The sequence below is a fragment of the Petromyzon marinus genome, chromosome 25 (assembly GCF_048934315.1).
Source record: "Petromyzon marinus isolate PM22_M1 ecotype Great Lakes invasive population chromosome 25, UKy_Petmar_22M1.pri1.0, whole genome shotgun sequence".
Taxonomy (NCBI): Eukaryota; Metazoa; Chordata; class Hyperoartia; order Petromyzontiformes; family Petromyzontidae; genus Petromyzon; species Petromyzon marinus.
The window spans coordinates 4,364,005-4,380,743 of NC_133691.1; the positions used below are offsets into that span (position 1 = coordinate 4,364,005).

Here is a 16,739-nt window from a genome sequence, read left to right on the forward strand (position 1 = left end):
CACGTAAAAATGCGCGACTTTAAATAAATATACGCAACACGTTCTACTTAAATTTTGATTTAAAGCTTTCGTGACTGCAGGGATTCATATTCTTGGTTCTTTCGGCAAAGTCACGTAGAAGGGAAACAATAAAATAATAAAAACATAAAACAATACAATTCTCACGACGTTTCGACTGCAACACAAGCAATCATCATCAGTGTTGTGGTTTTCACACCTGATGATGATTGCTTGTGTTGCAGTCGAAACGTCGTGAGAATTTCTTTAAAAAGTATTTTTATTATTTTATTGTTTCCCTTCTACGTGACTTTACCGAAAGAACCAAGAATAAGTTCTACTTAATCAAGTAGGCTTTTAAATACATGTTTTCTCCTACAACATCAGAGTGCAGCGCCACATTAAATACGCACTACAATGACAATAGTTTAAAGCGATTTGAAGCATGTTTATTTTGACGTCATATTTGGGGGGGTCTGACTTTTTGTGACGCCGCGTGACGAAGGGGGGGGGGGGTCAAAATCGTCCAAAATCGCGTGACGTCATTTATGAACGGCCCCTACATGGAATTTGAGTTTTTAGGACCATACGGCGTACAGCTCTTTCAATACGGGCAAAAAAAAGAAGTTTTAGATTTGAAGCTTTCGTGACTGCAAGGATCCATACCCTTTGGTTCTATTCGGTAAAGTCACGTAGGTTGTTTTATATTTTTTTTGCCTACGTGACTTTAGCCAATAGAACCAAAGAGTATAAAAAATAAGTGTCTATTTTGTACTCTTTGGTTTTATTCGGTAAAGTCACGTAGGTAAAAAACAAATTAAATTAAAATAAACGACGTTTCGGCCACAACACAAGTTTCTCCCTTGTGGTTGAGAGTTTGCAGGATGAACGTTTAGATGTATAAGGGCACGGGGTGACCAATAAAGGTCTGAATTGGTCTGTAATAATGTGGGCACTGATAAAGGGGGTTGACTGGCATGAGAATGCGTGGGTTGACACGAACGTAACGGGTGCCTTTAAGAGTGAGTTGCGGAAGGGGGTTACTAACTGTGACAATCCGGGGGTCCCTTTAACAAACAGCGCCTCGGCTGGGATTTACCCGTTACGTCAACGCGACCGTGGGCGGAGTGGGCCGCGCGTTGCGCCCCTCCGATTGGCTGGGCCCTGGGGCCGCGTCGTCGAATGCGGAAAAGGGGCGGGGCCAGAGCGCACGCGCGCTCACGAGTTTCCGGTAAACGCCGTGGTCACGCGAGCGGTAAGCGAAGCGTTCACTTCTTTTTAACCCCTCCCCTACCCCGCTAACTTTGTTTTATTATAATTATTATTTATACATTATATATATTTTTTTAAATTTTGTCATCCACGCGGGTCCTTCTAAAGGCGGCAGCTCGAAGGTGCTCCAATTGCCGGCGAGTCGCCACGAGTTCAGGGTGAGCGAAGCCACGAGTTCAGGGTGAGCGTTTGCACCGGACAGATTCGTTTCGAGGGCTTAACTGTGAACGCACTGTGCAGATTTTTTATTTTAATTTTATAACGATTCAAAGCGGCAGCGGAACGCGTAGCAGAAGAAAAAAAAACAGACTCGACCGTGTGATAAATAATTAGGCGACGTTTCGGGCAATGACCCTTTTTTGTCTCGCGCGCGCACACACACACCATGGCGTGCGCGCGCTGTGTGTGTGTGCATGATATGAAGACCCGTTTTGCGGAAGCATATGGTTGTTGATAGGAACAGAGCGCTCTATGTTTCATGTAAAGGCGTTATCACCCGAGTGTTGTTTTCGCCGCAACGCTGCCGACGCAGTGTCACCAAACTAGTTTCTCTCTTGGACTGGGCTACCCTCTTAGTTGTGGGTTCTTGGCGTGGGCTGTCGTCTTAGTTGTGGGTTCTTGGCGTGGGCTGTCGTCTTAGTTGTGGGTTCTTGGCGTGGGCTGTCGTCTTAGTTGTGGGTTCTTGGACTGGGCTACCCTCTTAGTTGTGGGTTCTTGGAGTGGGCTATCGACTTAGTTGTGGGTTCTTGGTGTGGGCTATCGTCTTAGTTGTGGGTTCTTGGACTGGGCTACCCTCTTAGTTGTGGGTTCTTGGTGTGGGCTATCGTCTTAGTTGTGGGTTCTTGGAGTGGGCTATCGACTTAGTTGTGGCTTCTTCGAGTGGGCTATCGTCTTGGTTGTGGGTTCTTGGAGTGGGCTATCGTCTTGGTTGTGGGTTCTTGGCGTGGGCTATCGTCTTAGTTGTGGGTTCTTGGTGTGGGCTATCGTCTTAGTTGTGGGTTCTTGGACTGGGCTACCCTCTTAGTTGTGGGTTCTTGGAGTGGGCTATCGACTTAGTTGTGGGTTCTTGGAGTGGGCTATCGTCTTAGTTGTGGGTTCTTGGACTGGGCTACCCTCTTAGTTGTGGGTTCTTGGTGTGGGCTATCGTCTTAGTTGTGGGTTCTTGGAGTGGGCTATCGACTTAGTTGTGGCTTCTTCGAGTGGGCTATCGTCTTGGTTGTGGGTTCTTGGAGTGGGCTATCGTCTTGGTTGTGGGTTCTTGGCGTGGGCTATCGTCTTAGTTGTGGGTTCTTGGTGTGGGCTATCGTCTTAGTTGTGGGTTCTTGGACTGGGCTACCCTCTTAGTTGTGGGTTCTTGGTGTGGGCTATCGTCTTAGTTGTGGGTTCTTGGTGTGGGCTATCGTCTTAGTTGTGGGTTCTTGGTGTGGGCTATCGTCTTAGTTGTGGGTTCTTGGTGTGGGCTATCGTCTTAGTTGTGGGTTCTTGGTGTGGGCTATCGTCTTAGTTGTGGGTTCTTGGCGTGGGCTATCGTCTTGGTTGTGGGTTCTTGGACTGGGCTATCGTCTTAGTTGTGGGTTCTTGGCGTGGGCTATCGTCTTAGTTGTGGGTTCTTGGCGTGGGCTATCGTCTTAGTTGTGGGTTCTTGGAGTGGGCTATCGTCTTAGTTGTGGGTTTTTGGAGTGGGCTATCGTCTTAGTTGTGGGTTCTTGGTGTGGGCTATCGTCTTAGTTGTGGGTTCTTGGACTGGGCTATCGTCTTAGTTGTGGGTTCTTGGAGTGGGCTACCCTCTTAGTTGTGGGTTCTTGGACTGGGCTATCGTCTTAGTTGTGGGTTCTTGGACTGGGCTATCGTCTTAGTTGTGGGTTCTTGGTGTGGGCTATCGTCTTAGTTGTGGGTTCTTGGACTGGGCTATCGTCTTAGTTGTGGGTTCTTGGACTGGGCTATCGTCTTAGTTGTGGGTTCTTGGTGTGGGCTATCGTCTTAGTTGTGGGTTCTTGGACTGGGCTATCGTCTTAGTTGTGGGTTCTTGGACTGGGCTATCGTCTTAGTTGTGGGTTCTTGGACTGGGCTATCGTCTTAGTTGTGGGTTCTTGGCGTGGGCTGTCGTCTTAGTTGTGGGTTCTTGCAGTGGGCTACCCTCTTAGTTGTGGGTTCTTGGACTGGGCTATCGTCTTAGTTGTGGGTTCTTGGAGTGGGCTACCCTCTTAGTTGTGGGTTCTTGGAGTGGGCTATCGTCTTAGTTGTGGGTTCTTGGAGTGGGCTATCGTCTTAGTTGTGGGTTCTTGGAGTGGGCTATCGTCTTAGTTGTGGGTTCTTGGACTGGGCTATCGTCTTAGTTGTGGGTTCTTGGAGTGGGCTATCGTCTTAGTTGTGGGTTCTTGGACTGGGCTACCCTCTTAGTTGTGGGTTCTTGGCGTGGGCTGTCGTCTTAGTTGTGGGTTCTTGGTGTGGGCTACCCTCTTAGTTGTGGTTTCTTGGTGTGGGCTACCCTCTTAGTTGTGGGTTCTTGGAGTGGGCTGTCGTCTTAGTTGTGGGTTCTTGGTGTGGGCTACCCTCTTAGTTGTGGGTTCTTGGAGTGGGCTATCGTCTTAGTTGTGGGTTCTTGGAGTGGGCTACCCTCTTAGTTGTGGGTTCTTGGCGTGGGCTGTCGTCTTAGTTGTGGGTTCTTGGTGTGGGCTACCCTCTTAGTTGTGGGTTCTTGGAGTGGGCTATCGTCTTAGTTGTGGGTTCTTGGTGTGGGCTACCCTCTTAGTTGTGGGTTCTTGGCGTGGGCTGTCGTCTTAGTTGTGGGTTCTTGGAGTGGGCTATCGTCTTAGTTGTGGGTTCTTGGAGTGGGCTATCGTCTTAGTTGTGGGTTCTTGGCGTGGGCTACCCTCTTAGTTGTGGGTTCTTGGCGTGGGCTACCCTCTTAGTTGTGGGTTCTTGGAGTGGGCTATCGTCTTAGTTGTGGGTTCTTGGAGTGGGCTATCGTCTTAGTTGTGGGTTCTTGGCGTGGGCTACCCTCTTAGTTGTGGGTTCTTGGCGTGGGCTACCCTCTTAGTTGTGGGTTCTTGGAGTGGGCTATCGTCTTGTGTCCAGCCAGGTCCCCCGGCCATAGGAATGGCGAGTGTGTCTCAGCCGTTGGTATGGGGGGGGGGGTGGTGGTACGGGGGGGTGGGCCTTCCTTTTCATTCAGCGGTGGGTTGCATCGTGACCCGTTATCTTCCTGTTTAAATGCAACCCGCATGAATGAAGACGGCGGTGCAGAATGCAGTGCGTGTTTGCCGCCACAACGTCTGTTGTGTGGCTTCCTTGGGGTTATTGTTATGGCTTGCCGTGCGCCCGACTCGTGTAGTTTATTTTACTTGAAACGTCGGCAGACCGTCCGCATTCCGATTGCGTTTAGGCGTTGCAATTAACTTTCAACGTATTTAAATCCGCTCCATTGTTTTTTTTTTTACACCTTGGTAGCGTAAGCTAGCGGTGGAAAAAGCATGGCTATAGGGTGGTAAATCGATGTTGATGAAAATGTTTTAGCTTGTGTTTGGTTTCAGTTTTTTTTTCAAAAACACGGTTTCAAAGATCGCCCTATTTGTACGTGTGCACACGATCTCATATTTGCAGGCTTTTAAAACGTGTATTTTGTTTGGGCGCATTAAGTATAGCAAAGCTCATGAGATAATCCTAGTTTGTCAATGCTGCAAGTTGTGTTGTACCCGAGGGGGGTTTTTTTCCTTCCCAAAGCGGACATGAACTTTGAAAATGTGCGTTGCTAAGCGAGCAAACTCATTCTGACACCACGTTCAAGATTGTACAATGGGCCTCATGCGGGCAAATACAAAGCCATTCGCTCCAATGCCACGTAAAAGAGTTAGCTGCTATGCCAGCACTACTGACTGCTATACTGCACAGTATTCGTCATTTCGATTTAAAGCTTTCGTGACTGCAAGGATTCATCTTCTTTGGTTCTTTCATTCTACGTGACTTTACCGAAAGAACCAAAGAAGAAGTATTCGTCATACGCAAAAGAATATTCAATTTGGGCTGCATTTAAAAAGTACTCACTTTTTCCCTTAAGACTTGTTTATTTAAGACATGTTTTTTATCAATTCTGCAACAATACAGGGTGGCCCAAAAAAAAGTGTGTGTTACCCTTGCCATATATTTCATACCACAGCAACTATAGACTAGATATTAGGAGAATAAGAAAACGTTTTGCTGGCTGCGTGCCAGGCGTGCGTGCGACGTCACCGCGCACATGTGCGTGATGACGTCACCTGGATTCCACAGCGCCGAGCGGGGTTCGTGCGTGGTGACGTGGCACAGAATCAGAATATGTATTGCTGCAGGAGAAATCCGATGAGCTGTGAAGCTCTTATTCACAGATGTCCAGTAGGGGCACGGGGCAAGAACGTTATAACAATAGACAGTTACACAAATCACGATAGGAGTGAAACGTATAGGAATGGTAAACAAATTATTAAAAAAATAGCTCACTGAGCTATTAAGCATCGTTTTCAGAAGCGATCTGACCACAAATTATAGATCATCGTAGTGGCTTAACACGCGAATCGTGAAACTGAATGGCAACTTTTGGACTATACCTCTAATGCGAGGGGAATATAGCCCCGCATCAATCACTACATGTTGTAAATCAAAGTCCAATGGAAAATTTAAATATACAGTATTTCGACTTGACCAGGTTCAATGCAATCTAATTTTTTTACACGCTTTTATTTAACTCACTTTGTTGTTTTGTTGTATCTTCAAATCTTGTAACTCAATTTTAACTCACTTCCCGATGTGGTGTCGACTGCAAACTTGGTATACGTATGTCATACTGATGACAATACTATATTCTATCATTAGAAATAAAAATATATTTTTAAACATTATTTTTTATATGTTATGTTTCGGCTTTGATTCTAATTGTCCACGCTCAACTGACGTTGGCTGTAATTGTTTATTGTTAAATTTAAATTCACAGTTCCTATGATTACTGTTGTTACATTGTTTTTACAGCTTTATTTTGGTGATTCGAAAACATGGTTAATCTAAATTGTCTTATGGTTGTTCTTGTTGTTCACTTGCACCACATTGATTTTAACACACAGCGTTTTAACATGTTTTTTTGCGTGGAATATTTGCTGGTTTATTCCAGGATGTTTCTGTTACGCGTTGTCGCTTTAAGATGTCCTCTGTTCAAATTTTGTTTGTTGCGGTTGCACCCGACTTAAGAGCCGCATGGCTCACAGGGCTATACCTAATAAATGAAACTTGAAACTTGTTACGGCCCCCTTACGTTGGGGCAAGCTTCGGGGCCACTTCCTGCAGTCGTGGAGTTCTGCCATTACTAGTACGGTACATTTCATAAAAGCGTGTTTTAAAAAAAGTTTTTTAAAAATATTACTTTTTCTGTTAATGTTTTAGATTTATCTTTCTCCATCCTGTACAGTGTTGATAAAGTTCCATGCACTTTATTTCTTGAATGTGTTTGGCAAATGAGACGCGTTACAACAAACTCCATAGTACTTACAAAGATGTGTAGGCCTTCATAAATTGCGGTGTGTTGTTCAGACTCGTCTCATTGCAGAGCGCATTCAAAACTTTTCGTGCTGGAGTCGTGGCAATATACATGAACTTGTCACATTTTCAGCAGCTCTGAGACTTGAGCTGAATCACAACAGAGTAAAACATAAAGTATTTGTCAGAGATTAATAATAATCATTCTCGTTGATCTGAGTTTGATTCCAGGCCACGTCTACTTTCAGTGGCGAGTGATATTTCGACAGGTCCTGGGCATCCCGTATACCGACCTCCAGCGTGGTGAAGTACGGTCAGACAACCCACATGAGCAGCATGGGGTGGAGAGGGCCTTTATCGGGCAATGGATTGACAAAGAGCTCCATGAAAAAAAACACATTGCTTGTTGATAGCAATTCAGTGGAGTACTGCTTGGCTATGACAATTCACGAGGTTAACTTGGACTTGCCCGAAATAACTTTGATGTGTGACGCTAACACGGAGAAGTTACAACGCTTTAAAATAACGCACGTGACTCTGGTTTACATAGACTGTTGCCGTGCCCAGTTTTATAAATAGCAATGGAATAACTGATACTTGACTGCATTCAATTCTGTCGGCAGTAATTCATGAGCCCTTGGAGCATGCTGTTTTAGTCGACTATGGGCAGATAGATAAGGGAGGAAGTGTCTTTTTGTGAAAGTGTTGAACTTTTCGTTTGTTTATTTTCTGCTAGTATGTCTAACTCTACATAGACATTGTAGAGTGCACACTTCCTTTTTGCCTATGCACAAGTTCATGAAATATATTCAGACCCAGACCACCACCCCACCATATTTAGTTCTTCAAAAGGATATTAGTCATGCTTTGGCAATACAGTATTGTGCTCTATAACTTGGCTGGGCGAGGAGATAAATGAGAGCCAAAATAGGTCTTTCGGTAAAGTCACGTAGATCGTTCAAAGAAAATAACATCATCAGGATGATGATCGCTTGTGTTGTGATCGAAACGTCGTAGGTTTTTGTTATTTTCTTTGAACGATCTACGTGACTTTACCGAAAGACCCAAAGAATATGAATTCCTGCAGTCACGAAATCTTTAAGTCAAGAGGAAGAACAAAGTTCATGAGATGGTGGTGTTTACAGATTTTTAGTCTCTTATGTAATCATATACCCCAAACCCAACGATTTGGCAATAGTCAGGACTGTCATAAGCTTGAAAAAACATTTTTTTATCTCATTTTAACCATCTTATTTGCATTGTTTTTTGTTTTGTTCTGTCCTGTTTGTGCAGGCTCATTCACTGCTTTGGGCGAAAAATAGCTTCTAAATGTTAAATGTCGACTTAAAGCTTTCGTGACTGCAGGAATTCATATTCATTGGGTCTTTCGGTAAAGCCACGTAGATAGAAGAAAATAATAACAATAACAACAATATCACGACGTTTCGATCGCAACACAATCGTATTTTCACGCACAGTTTGATGCACATATCATGAGCACAATAATAGATTTTACTGTGCATTGTTGCATGCCTCGTGTTGAGCATTCGCTCGTGAGCTGGGACGCGCACGCACGTGTCACAGCAGCGGAAACGTCTCTCTTCCTGCAGAGTGCTGCGGTATCGCCGAGAGGCTGTCCCTGGCGGCATGGCGGTATCGGGTGCGTCATTAAGCAGTGACCTCTGCAGGGTCAGGTGGGAGGACCTGGAGAACAAGATTAAAATTGGCTCTGGAGGCTTCGGAATCGTCTACAAGGCCAGGCACAAAATCTGGACCATCGACGTGGCGATCAAGTGCCTTCTGCCCAACCAATCCAACGACAGGTGGTCACCGGCTAATTGCTTTTGCTTGCACGCGTACCTCGGCGTTGAACCATTGCACATTTGGAATTTTTGCGTGCAAATCTTTCATGTTACGTGGGTATGTGGTGCACGTATGCGCGCGTGTAATACCTTGTTTACCCATGGCACAAATGAGCCGTTCCCCGGGCCGCGCTCAGCCCGCTCAGCAGGAGTGCGGCTGAGGCAGCCCAAGGTTTCACCTTTTTATCCCTCCTTGAAAGCCATTGCATTTTAAAGCACTCACAGCTGTGTAATAGATGATACATTACTGTATTATGTGTAATTAAACCTTTGTAAGTGTACATTGTTTGAATTATATACGTGAAGGTACACGTATGTATATGAAGGTAAGTGCAATCTGTTTATGCATTATAGTCAATTTGACCTTTACACCCCTGCCTTGATGGCACACTATTGCCCTGTAGGTGTTATCCCTTAGCACACGCTAACAGACGATTTGCTAGAAAACCATCAAAGTTTCCATTTACTAAAGATATCCGCATGCCCCTCTTACAACACTTCACATTCCTCATTTGTAAGAACTATTGACAGTGTGCTTGCGTTTGCCCCTTTTCAGTTTTAGTCGTTACTCACGTGCAGGGGTCAGCAGTGTGCGGCTGCGGAGCCGCACGCGGTTACTTAAGGACTGCTGCTTCGTGACGTCGTTTATTAAGGGGCCACCGTCTCGTTTTCACATTCCGTTGCAGCTCTTTGAAAAAATGTTTCGTTTGCCGACCCCCTGCCCATGTGCGCGAGCTCTCACTTTAGATGCATTGAAAGTCATTTAGCGTTTGAGTCTAGCTTTAGCATGACGCGAGAGCAGGGGAAATTTGGCGCAGTGGTATTTGGACAATGCGCTTGTGAACCAGGCATCCGGAGTTAAATTTCTGGCCATGGCTAACATCTGCACTGGCCTTTCTCCAACCTGCACTAAACAGCAAAGGTGAAGTATGGTCAAACAAGCCCTTTAACCGACAAGGCATGGGGAATTGCAATTAGATCAGTTTACTAATTGTTTTATTTTCCATTTTACTTACCATATCTTCCTTATAATAAGGCAACTATTGAACAAAAAATGATAATATATTTAGGCATATTAATTAGATTTTATAATATTTCTATTTTTTTTAGTTCTCAGTTGATCAGTGCCATCATAGGTAATGACAATGAACCAATCGTAGCCTGTTAACTTTGTTAGCAATAGGAAAAACATTTAAACAACTTAGTTCAAGAAAATCTGTGAAAGACTGAGTTAATTGGGATAAGTTTTGTTTTTTACTTATTACCTAAGCATTTCAAGCAATACATTGGCAACTAAAACCCTGAACATTTTTGTTAGTTTTTTTTTATATATCTCCTTTCCAAAATGCAATTACTGTTTTTTTTGTGAGGGCATTACCTGACCTGACAAGCTGGCAAACTTGTTTTAATGCCTGCATTGATGCATTGTATAGTGCTCACTACAGTCAACTTTCGAGTATACAGCACGACCACGAAAATATACGAGTAGTATTATTTACCTGTTTGCTGCACGTTCTCATTTCCTGTGCCGGCATTGCAGCCACATTTTTTCGTCCCGCATTCCCACTCCACGCAGGAAACCTGCAGTGTATGCAGGGACTCATCCTCGTACTATTTGTGGTTCTCGCGTTAATAGCTGGACGATGGATAAACATTTTGAATACATCAATAGTAGGTAGTGCAGTTAACTCACAGCTAAATTTCGATTTAAAGCTTTCGTGACTGCAATGATTCATCTTCTTTGGTTCTTTCGGTAAAGTCACGTAGAATGAGAATAAAATAATAAATTGATAAAGTAAAATAACACAATAATATTCTCACGACGATGAAGGCCGCTTGTGTTGTGGCCGAAACGTCGTGAGAATATTATTGTGTTATTTTATCAATTTATTATTTTATTCTCATTCTACGTGACTTTACCGAAAGAACCAAAGAAGATAACTCGCAGCTATTCCCTGGGTGGGTTATGTTATCCATCAGCATTGCAGATTAACCACGCTTGCAGAAAAACATCTGACACGTGCTGATTGTATTATTATGAATCGATCCTCACTCGTTGGGGGGTCCATGACTCGGTGCACACATGACCACAACCATGTCGGTATGTAAACCGATTGCTCGAATAAGCGACAAAAGAACAGGTGACAGATTTCGCGGTGTTAAACAATACGTTTTTATTCAGTGTATTTTCAAATTTTCTATATATATTTGTATCCAGACAATAACTCTCCGCACGCCCGCCCCACCCGTCCACCTGCCCTCCCCCCCCCCCCCCCCCCTCGAAAAATGTCGGAACAATGCGCAGTAAATAACGCGTTCTATTTAAAATTCTGTTTCAGTGCCCGAGAGAAGCTTATGGATGAGGCAAAGAAAATGTGGCGCGCACAGTTCCAATTTGTGTTGCCCGTGCGCGGGACCTTTCGCGACGAGCATAACTTGGGCGTCGTGATGGAGTTCATGCCGTACGGCTCCATCGCCGGGCTGCTGGAGCGCCTGGAGCCGCCGTGGTCGCTCCGCTTCCGGCTCCTGCATGAAGTGGCGCTCGCCATGAACTTCCTGCACAGCCTGGAGCCCCAGCTGCTGCACCTGGACCTGAAGCCTCAGAACGTGCTGCTCGACGAGGATCTGCACGCCAAGGTTCACGCGCTCTCGTTCAAACGGCTGCTCCGTAGTCGTTATCGGCACCTCCTCGGGTCCCCCGTGCTTGTCGTCACCATCATCGTCATCGCCCATCAGTCATGACCGGCGTCGTCTTCGTTAGAGATGCAAATTTGCATCGTTTTTTTTAATCGACTCTCTACGCTCACGATACGCACGTCAAAGCTACGCACGTAAGATTCAGTTACGTGTGAGTTATGCAAGTTGTATGATAACTACCCAGCAATTAAACTTTTAGGCTAATGCAGCAAATGAAGTTGCATACGCGAGATGGGAAAACAGTGGAAACAGTGCAAACGTGACGGTAAAAAAACAAGACAAAAAAAGACAGGCTGTTCTTCAATATAAACGTGATGCGAAATTTTGCCTATTTTGGGGAGTGGGGCAGGGGAGTGTGAAGGGTGAATGATGACATGTGTAATCGTCATCGTCTGCTCAAGTAACCGCAGTGGGGTCAAACTGTGCTGTCTGCAGGTCGCTGACTTTGGCTTATCCAAGTTCAGGAAGACTGAGGCCTCACATCGGAGTGATATGAACTTTTTGGGGACACAGGAGTACATGCCCCCTGAGTCGCTCAGCAACATCAATCACCATCCCAACACAGCCTTTGATGTCTACAGGTCAGAGGCTAGGCACTTGCTCAACCAGAGGTCTAAGGAGCTTAAATGCGAGGTTCAGTTGTGCGATATTCTTGCAATTACTTTGTGAGTAACAATCTTTTTGTATTACTCCGTTTAACAAAGGGTGAAGAACTGGGGTAAATAGCATTTTTTGTCTGCCATACAGAGCACATTTGTTCAAAGTACTCTTTTAATTAGAATTCTATTTCTTGGATATATGGGATGACAGAAGCCCCATTATAATACTGTGTGTATCCAACAGCTATGCGATACTCATCTGGACTGTGCTTACACGAGAGGTGCCCTATGAATGTAAGAAAACCACTCGCACGCATATCCTAAAATATTTTAAATAATGTTTAAAAAAAATAATTTTAAGGTGCTGGCTTAATTCAGTTTGGTCTTGTTTCTCACATTCTCTCTCTTCATTACTTTTTTTCCACCAATATTTGTCCTCATTTTATTAATTTTCTCATTCTCTTTTGGCATGGTCTCTCGTCTCAGTTATCCTTTTTCTGTTTTGGTTTCTCTTATTTCGTTTGCCTCTGCATCCCTATTCTGCCTGCCTTGTTGTCCAGTATTTTTACGGTTCTCTGTCGAATCTGTCTGGCCACCTATTCGCATCATGTGATACAATAAGCTGTGTTGTGTCTGTCTGTCTATTAGCATCCTAAGTTATATGTTTCAGTAGCATTGTGTCTGCTATCATCCTACGATACAAATCTACTTTGTGTCTGTCTGTCCATCTGTCTGTTTCCATCTTCAATACAGATGCACCATCAGACTTGATCTATATTCTTGTCCCCGATGGTCAAAGGCCAGACCTGATGAAGATACCAAAGAATGCAAACGTGGCAGGGATCGCAAAATACGTGGATCTCATGAAGCTTTGCTGGGACGGTGACCAGCCTAAGAGGCCATCTTTCAGGGGTCAGTCAAGCAACTCGCTGCTTTTCTATATGACGCCCTTGCACTGTGAAAACAAGTAATAGTGGTTCACTAAGCACGGGTTTCATTTAGCTCGAATAAGCACATGTGAAACCGAGCATCGCTGTTGGATGGCGTCGTACACGTGCAACTTCTGTTCATTGAATGTTGAGAATTTGTACGTACGAGTTGCCTTTAATTCTGAAACTCTGAACATTTGAAAAGCAAATATTCTCAAAATGTTCTCGCGAAAAGGAATTGGCCAGCATATGGAACAGAGGCTTCTTGAAAAATTATTAATATTTCATTCGGCTTTCCTGGAGAAATAAATAATTATTTTTGTACATTATCTTTGATTTTTTGTGTCAAATCACTTGACATATAGCCAAAGTAATACTTTAGACCATTATGCTGTGTTATGTTCTAAGCACACTGTGTTGTTATTTGTCAATTAATAAAGATGACTTGTCTTTTTCCTGCTTTCCATTCGTTTACGATTGCAGAAATTTTAACAAAAACGCAAGTAATTTTGGACATGCACAAGAGTGATTTAGCCTCGGACGTGCTGAAAGTAAGAAACATACTGGTAAGTGAGAATCGATCGTGAATGCATTAGTTGACAAGCAAATAAGCCAATGATCGGTTCTGCTGCCAATCATGCCTTATGAATACAGAACTTTCCTATCCAGTTAAAGGGCCTAACCCTTGCTTTGCGATAACGTACTATCTATATGTACAAGGAAACTTAAAAAAATACACCGATTTTGCGGATGCTATTCGCCAATCCTATAATCCACGACAACCCACAAGAAAATGGGAAAAGATTTTTTGTGGATATTTGTGCCAAAACTCACATTTTAGATTTTAACACCTGCAGAATTTAGGAGTTGCTACAGACCACAGACTTGTCGTGAATCTTGGGATTTGTAAAAGTGGAGAGCACAGACGTTTGGACTTTTCACCCTTAATAGCTTATTAAAATGTACTGCCACTACTCACTGCGGTACCTCAAACTTCAAACCCTTATCCTTAAAAGTCATGCACAAGTTCACCAAAACAATGAAAGCCGTCTCGGAGGAACACAACTGGAAAACACATCAGAGTATGTATACCGAGGGCATTTGCTGACAGTGGACTGGAATCGAAATGAAGTAATGAGTAAAATTAGAACAAATTGGGAGTGGTGTTCGAAAAATGTGCTTGACAATGAAAATAAACGTTGCGTTGTGCATTAGAAAGAGTTTTTTCATCGGTGTATGTTGCCTGCTACGAAGTAAGGATTGGACGTGACAATTGACGAAGAAAAATTGAACAAGAGCTGAGATTTTTTTTATTTATTTAAAGCTTTCGTGACTGCAGGGATTCATATTCTTTGTTCTTTCGGTAAAGTCACGTAGAGGGGAAACAATAAAATAATAAAAATATAAAGCAATAAAATTCTCACGACGTTTCGACTGCAACACAAGCATTCATCATCAGGTGTGAAAACCACAGCAAGAAAATTTGGAAAAAAAAACGCCACTTTTTTCATCTTGGGATCGTGAGGGGTGAGTTTGGAAGAGCTTCATCCAGCAGTGGACAGCTCATGTCTGTTGATCAAAGACAGCCGCTTAATGAAGGATAAAATGTGGCCATGACCATTGGAACAATTCTAATTATCTCAACAATAGTAGTTTGGGAGACTGTTTAAATGCTGACTGTTACTTTTACAACTTGATGTTATGCCAAAGTATTTCTGTTTCCATAATTTATAATAATGTATTCATGAAGAGGAAAGATGACATTTTCTTGTTTAGCAATTGGAGGCTTTTTTTTCCAAATGCAAAGCAAATAAAATATTAACGTGGTTTAAACTTTAATACAATAATTACAATTATTAAATAAATAAGATTAAATTAATTTATGCATTTATTCCTTTATTTCATAATCTGTTGAATTAAATCCTGAACTGATTATTACTACTTGAATTCGTGTAGTTAATTTCTCGTTGTGTGTAAAGCACAATTCTAATTTGGTATTATAGATTGTTTTTTAAAGGTAAAAGTGCAGCCCTGCAACGTCTTCTTCCACGCGTTTGTCTCACTCATGGTGGGGTCCGCTGTCCTTGCCATCATTCTCCATGCTACCCTGTCCTGCGTCATCTCCCTATCCGCTCCTCGTGCCACCATGGTCCGATTGCACCACATCGCCCCACCTCTTCTGCCTTCCTCTTTCCTTCCACTTGCATCACTTGCAACTTCTGACCCACATTTTCCTGCCGTCTCTCAACGTGACCGAACCACACCAGCCTTTTCTCTCTCATCTTCTCTGTGATTTCTACCACGTTGAGTCTTCCTCTGACTTCTTAATTTCTCACCCTGTCCTTGTTAATACCAACATCCACCTCATATCTACTGTCACTGGCATAGCTTAGTCCTCCCTCTTTCTTGTGTCCCAGCACTCGGCCCCATACAACAGCGCCGGCCTCACCACCGTCTTGTACACTTTTCCCTTCAACCACACTGGGGACCCTCTTATCGCACACCACACCCGGTCATCTCTCGCCATTTCAGCCGTCCATCCCTTGTTCTTGTTGTCGGCTCTCCTAGTGATCCATCAGCACCACATCGTTGCGCCCAGGTACTTAAACGCTTGCTCGCAACACTTCAGGTAAAAAGAAAGGCGTCCATTAAAGGCATCTCTCGAAAGTCCCTCTAGAGCAGGAGTCCCCAACCCCCAGACCGCGGACCAGTAGCGGTCCGCGGCCTGTTAGTATCCGGGCCGCACAGCAGGAGGTGAGCGGTGAGTCCGCGCGTGGGCCGCCCCCATTATTTAATTTACCACTTCCGTCCGCGCCTCTTTCCCGCACTTCGCACTTGTCTCAGTCACAGTGTTGGTAAGTCCACAAGCTAACCCCTAGTAGCCACAATGAGTAAAAAAACAAACGTTGCTGGAGAGCTTCTTTGAAAAAGGGGAAAGACCCAATGACGAACCCCCCCCCCCCCCCCCCCGCTGCTCTAGAGGGAATTTTGGCTTCCTCTTCCACACTTATAGGTGGTGGGAGTACATACACTTTATCCCACCACATGGCAAATTCGCTGATTTGTATTGTATCAAAATAGATAATCAGACAATGACTCCTTCACATGTCCATTTCTCGACAGTTTTTATTTTATTTTAATACACAGCCCATTGGCGCCATGGCCTTTTGGGAGTGCATCCTTTCAGCAGCATTGATTCAGTACAAGCAAACTCTGGACCGGTTGTCACCGTATTGCAGGCATTTGCTAATGTATTCTATTTCCTGTCGCCATTACCGTTGCAGGAAAGAATGGTGTCGGGTGACCCGATCCGTGGGGATTTGCCCCCTCGGCCTGCGTTGGGGCCACAGGGCTACAGCCCAGTGGGCCAGGACCTCCCGCTCACCCTCAGAGATTGTAGCAGTGGGAGGGAGGAGTTGGACTCTGGGAGGCACTCAAGAGAGGAGGCCTCACCGCAGGTCTCCGACACATTGCAGTCTTCCCCATCGTTGTGCATATCTGAGGAGGAAACAATGTTGGCTGTGGGGCGCTCGCAAATCAGAGACATCGGAGTGCCACAGGGTAAGTAATCTTCTGTGACGGTGATCATTTTCGAAAAAAAAATGTGATTAATTTTTATCACCAATTTCGAGTGAATGATGTACTCCCTTTATTACTGACCCGGGCAGCCTCCATTGTCAAAGTACTTTGTACCAAACCAGTTTTTTGTGGATTTGATGGTTTCATTCCATTTAAGGAACCAGAAATTTATGTCGGGAGTTAGCAGAGTGCACTTGTAGTTATAATTGCGTGTAGTCACTTTAAGATGTTGCTTGTTCATGGTTTTGTTGAGGTTGCACCCGAGTCAAAAGCCGCATGGCTCACAGGGTTATACCTCATAA

General features: G+C 44.2%; 1 protein-coding gene across 3 annotated transcripts in view; it reads left to right on the plus strand.

Annotated features, from left to right (window-relative positions):
* The first annotated feature begins 1,162 nt into the window (after positions 1 to 1,162).
* The window catches only part of LOC116945942 (receptor-interacting serine/threonine-protein kinase 3-like), a 35,706-nt gene continuing 20,129 nt past the window's right edge, over positions 1,163 to 16,739 (plus strand). Inside the window, exons 1-9 of one of the 3 annotated variants that reach the window (XM_032960642.2) lie at positions 1,165 to 1,252; positions 1,378 to 1,450; positions 8,382 to 8,594; positions 10,973 to 11,270; positions 11,766 to 11,911; positions 12,174 to 12,223; positions 12,683 to 12,841; positions 13,342 to 13,424; positions 16,143 to 16,419. In XM_032960642.2, coding sequence (XP_032816533.2) covers positions 1,180 to 1,252; positions 1,378 to 1,450; positions 8,382 to 8,594; positions 10,973 to 11,270; positions 11,766 to 11,911; positions 12,174 to 12,223; positions 12,683 to 12,841; positions 13,342 to 13,424; positions 16,143 to 16,419 — 1,372 coding nt within the window. In that variant the 5' untranslated portion in view covers positions 1,165 to 1,179. Of the gene's footprint in view, positions 1,451 to 8,381; positions 8,595 to 10,972; positions 11,271 to 11,765; positions 11,912 to 12,173; positions 12,224 to 12,682; positions 12,842 to 13,341; positions 13,425 to 16,142; positions 16,420 to 16,739 lie in introns of all 3 variants that reach the window. The other 2 variants (XM_032960644.2, XM_032960643.2) reach the window with 2 other exon arrangements.